Source organism: Chenopodium album, chromosome 5, assembly GCF_948465745.1.
Source record: "Chenopodium album chromosome 5, dcCheAlbu1.1, whole genome shotgun sequence".
In the NCBI taxonomy this organism is placed as follows: Eukaryota; Viridiplantae; Streptophyta; class Magnoliopsida; order Caryophyllales; family Amaranthaceae; genus Chenopodium; species Chenopodium album.
The window spans coordinates 72,398,438-72,403,233 of record NC_137838.1 but is presented as its reverse complement, the minus strand read 5'-3'; the positions used below and the strand labels follow the sequence as shown (position 1 = coordinate 72,403,233).

At 46.4% G+C, this 4,796-nt stretch overlaps 2 protein-coding genes across 2 annotated transcripts; both read left to right on the top strand.

The window, feature by feature from the left end:
• Positions 1–520: 520 nt before the first annotated feature.
• On the top strand, positions 521–1,288 carry LOC145633114 (uncharacterized). The gene has a single exon (XM_081685404.1). It carries the CDS (start codon positions 521–523, stop codon positions 1,286–1,288), a length of 768 nt encoding a protein of 255 aa, XP_081541530.1.
• Positions 1,289–3,519: 2,231 nt separating this feature from the next.
• Positions 3,520–4,485, top strand: LOC145633113 (uncharacterized). The gene has a single exon (XM_081685402.1). It carries the CDS (start codon positions 3,520–3,522, stop codon positions 4,483–4,485), a length of 966 nt encoding a protein of 321 aa, XP_081541528.1.
• The last annotated feature ends 311 nt before the right edge of the window (positions 4,486–4,796 follow it).

The window sequence follows — 4,796 nt, the reverse complement described above, 5'->3', positions numbered from 1 at the left end:
GTCAAAGATGAAACTCATCTCCTTCACGGCAACAAAACAAACATGCCAATAACGCCCGACCGCAATAGGGCAGTAACCCCAGATCCTTTGGAAGGGTTTACCCCGGAGGAACTAGAGATAACGACTAAGGTTATACGGGCTATGTCTAAGAAAAGAAAGGAAGCCGAGTTGACGGCAGGGGAGGTATTGGGTGATGTACCGGCAAAGCCGCTAATTGTGAACCTTGAGAGTCAGTTCAATCAGGCGGGACAACAACAACTGTCAAGGAGCCGGGGCCGAGAGACCATACCGGCTGAGCGCCAAATCACACGAGGTGCCCAAGTGGGGGATTCAAGTTCTTATCGGCATGAGGTTTCCAGTGGATTGGAAAGGCGGACAACCAGGGTGATCATCAGGCCCAAGATATCTCCGTTCACACAAGAGATACTTGACCAACAGATGGAAAAAAAAAAAGATGTCATCCTGTACTTATGACGGTAAGGGGGACCCTAAGCGGTATGTAGCAGCTTTTGAGAGTCACATGTTGCTATATACCGACATCGACGCTGTGTGGTGTAAAGTTTTCCCTACGACCCTTACTGGGGCAGCTTCGGATTGGTTCTCCAATTTAGAGCCGGGGTCAATTGACTGCTTTGAGACCCTGGTGGAGTTGTTCACGGGTCAATACATAAGTAATAGTGCAAGACAAAGGACATCTGGCGAGCTCATGGCTATTCAGCAACGAAAAGAGGAATCGCTCAGAGATTTCATTAGGCGCTTCAACAACGAGGCTAACACCATACCAAAGTTACAGCAAGAAATTGCCGTGATGGCATTGATGAATGGGCTGGGTGACAACGATTTCAAAAAATACATGTCGCGAAAGTCTTTTCCAAACTTAGGGGTAGCATTTGCCAAGGCTCACGAATTCATAAAAAGTGAGGAACTGCTGAAAACGAGCTGTCAGATATCGTCAGCAGAGCCCTCTAGAAGGCAAAATGATAATAGCCCAAACGCCCAGACGGGTGGGGTAAGCAGGTTACAGCCACAAGGCCAACAGAGATCTGGAAGGCCGGCAAGGGGATTGGGCCGTTATAGCAGCTATACGCAGTTAAATACCCCGAGAGCGGCAATTTATTCAATAAACCAGAATAAAGAAGATTGGAGTCGGCCGGCGCCGATGATAACGAAGGGCCGGGACGTGAAGAAATACTGCATGTTTCATAGAGATGTCGGTCATTACACCGAAGAATGTGTTCAATTAAAAGAGAACATTGAAGATCTCATAAGGAAAGGGCGATTGTCTTAGTATCGTACTCAAGCAGGTCCCAGCCGGCAGCAAAGTGCACAGCCCAGGCAAACCGAGTACTGAAAGCAGGGAGATTCCTCAATGCAAGATGACGCCTACAGACAGAATCATGCGGAAACATCCAGACAGGGAGGTATTCCGACAGGGCGCAAAATAACAATTGATGTTATTACCGGAGGACCAGTATACGGGGGTTCCGTAAGCGGGGCGAAGAAAAGTTTGTCGGAATACCGGCACCTAGTGAACACATTGAGCGTAGAGGAACGACCCCGACCTTCTCCCATGCTTTCGATATCCTTTTCGGAGGAAGATGCTAAGGGAATAGTCTTCCCTCATGACGATCCGTTGGTACTGATATTGACGGTTAATGGAGGAGATATCAAGCAAGCACTCGTTGATGGCGGAAGCTCCGCCAATATCTTATTTGCTAGAGCTTTTGATGCCATGAGAATTGGCCGAAAATACTTAACGCCAGTGTCTTATCCCGTGATAGGTTTCAACGGATCAACGGTAAGACCTGAGGGTAGTATAGTTCTTCAGGTTCGAATGGGAGAAGGTCCGGCAGTAAGAGACGTTATGGCAGAGTTTTTGGTGATTGATGTGCCATCCGCCTACAACGCTATTGTCGGTAGGCCTTTAATTCATGACATGAAAGCTGTAGTCTCGACATACCACTTAACGATGGTATATATATCCAACGCTGGAACAACAGAGCGCGTAAGGGGGAGTCAAACTATGGCAAGAGAATGTTATGTTTCAGCACTAAAGCAGTCAAGCCGACAACCTACTTGCGAACAGACACCATCCAAGCGAGAACGAGTTCCCTCTACACATGACTTGGCCATGGAAAATTTCGATACTCGGCCGGTAACTGCGCCACGTCCTTTTCCAGGAGGCGAGACCGTAGAGATCGAATTGCTGCCCGGGGTCCCCGGGAGGGTAGTGCGTGTTGGATCCGATATGGATGTCGACACGCTCTGCCATTTGGTGGAATTGTTACGAGAAAGTGCTGATGTATTTGATTTCTCGGCAGACTAGATGCCTGGGATACATCCCGACGTCATAGTACATAAGCTAAATGTCGATAGGAGAGCAAGACCTGTTCGACAGAAGAAAAGGAACTTCTCAACAGAGAAAATAGAGGCTATTCAGTCGGAGGTAAATAAATTGCTAGCGGCAGGGTTTATCGAACCCTGCACATATCCCGAATGGTTAGCAAATGTGGTTATGGTTAAGAAGCCGTCAGGGAAGTGGAGAATGTGCGTGGATTTTACGGACTTGAACAGAGCCTGCCCGAAAGATTGCTATCCCTTGCCGAGGATAGACAGACTGGTAGATTCCACTTCCGGTCACGCGCTGTTTAGTTTCATGGACGCTTTCTCCGGATATCATCAGGTTAGCTTATATGAGCCAGATCGAACCAAGGCGGCATTCATTACCGATTTCGGGGTTTTCTGTTACAGGGCTATGCCGTTTGGGTTAAGAAATGCAGGGGCTACGTATCAGAAGCTGGTCGACAAGGTATTTGCGAACCAGAAAGGAAGGAATGTAGAAGTGTATGTGGATGATTCAATTGTGAAAAGCCGTTTGGCTACAGATCACGTTGCCGATTTGAGAGAAACTTTTGAAACTCTTCGGCGTTACTGGATGAAGTTGAATCCGGAGAAGTGTGTGTTCGGCGTTCGGTCAGGAAAGTTTCTCGGGTTCATGGTGAGCGAAAGGGGGATAGACGCTAACCCCGATAAGATCGAGGCAATTCTTAGCTTACCAGAACCAAAGTGCATAAAAGATGTACAAAAGCTCACTGGTCGAATGGCTGCGTTGACGAGATTCATCAGCAAGTCAGCTGACAAAGCCTTACTGTTCTTCGTGATCTTGCGCCAGAACAAACTGTTCGTATGGGGGAAGGAGCAATCCAAGGCGTTCCAGGCTGTGAAAAATCACTTGAGGTCCTTACCCACTGTCGCAAGACCGGAACAAGGAGAAATATTACAGCTTTATATCTCCGCGTTAGCAAAGACGGTTGCAGGGTGCTCTTAGTAGAACGACAAAAAACCCAACTGCCAATTTACTTTGTGAGCCACGTTTTAAATGTTGCCGAGAGACGGTACCCGTTAGTAGAGAAGATCGCATACGTAGTAGTTGTGACCGCATGAAAGTTGCGGCCTTACTTTGATGCACATGCAATTGATATTCTAACGAATCAGCCGTTAGAGAAGTCTTTGCAGAAGATGGAAACGTCTGGTCGCCTGCTTAAATGGGCGATTGAATTGTCTGAATACGTTATTACGTATAAACCAAGGGTATCAATCAAAGCCCAAGCCTTGTCTGACTTCATTGTAGAAACATCTTATTATGAAGAAGAGGAGGGTACCGGCACATGGAAGGTATCAGTTGACGGCTTGTCTGCGTCAACCGGCTCAGGGGCTGGAGTAAATATGATCTCTCCCCAGGGAGATGTGTTCGAATACGTTGTCAAGTTCAAATTCAAAGCCTCAAATAATGAGGCAGAGTATGAAGCAGCCTTGGCAGGGATACAGCTATGCATATCTTCGGAAGCAAAACGTATTGAGATGACAACTGACTCGCAACTGGTAGCAAATCAGTTCAATGGCATTTACGAAACTCGAGAGCCGAGCATGACGGCATATCTGGCAAAACTCAAGAGTGTTACATCTAATCTAGAATATTTCGACATAAAATTGGTTCTTCGAGCAATGAACACGCAGGCAGACGCATTGGCTAAACTTGCAAGTTCAAGATTTAACGATTTAGAGAGGACGCTGATGGTAGAAATTTTAAAAGAAAGAAGTATTGATGAGCAGCCTCCTAAGGATGTATATTGTACAAGTGAAGGTCGAGAATGGTATGACGAAATCTTAGCTTACAAAGTACAAAACGTCCTTCCTGCCGATAAGATGGAGGCAAGAAAGATCAAGAAAGACAACGTCTGGTTTATTATGTTTCGGGGCACATTGTATAAACGGGGGTTTTCGCTACCGTTGCGAAGGTGTATAACAGCGTATGAATCGGCAAGGCTGATAGAAGAAATACACGAGGGTGATTGCGGTAATCATGCGGGGGAACGGTCAATGTCCTTGGAGGCAATGAAATGGGGCTACTATTGGCCGACAATGAATGCAGACACCATGAGTACGTTAAAAAATGTGATAAATGCCAGAAGTATGGGACGGTGATTAATCAACCTCCAAATGATTTAACACCTATTCTTAACCCAATCCCGTTTGCTCAATGGGGAATGGACATTATCGGACCGTTCACGTCAGCAACGGGTGGCCGTAAGTTTTTGATTGTAGGGATAGACTACTTCACCAAGTGGATAGAAGCGGAACCGGTAGCAAAGATTACAGCGAATGAGGTGAAAAAGTTCATCTGGAAGAGCATCTTTACACGGTTCAGATTGCCGACTGCAATGGTGTTTGATCACGGCTCACAATTTGACTGCAGCCCGGTAAAAAACTTTCTAAGCATATATAAAGTGAAGTTT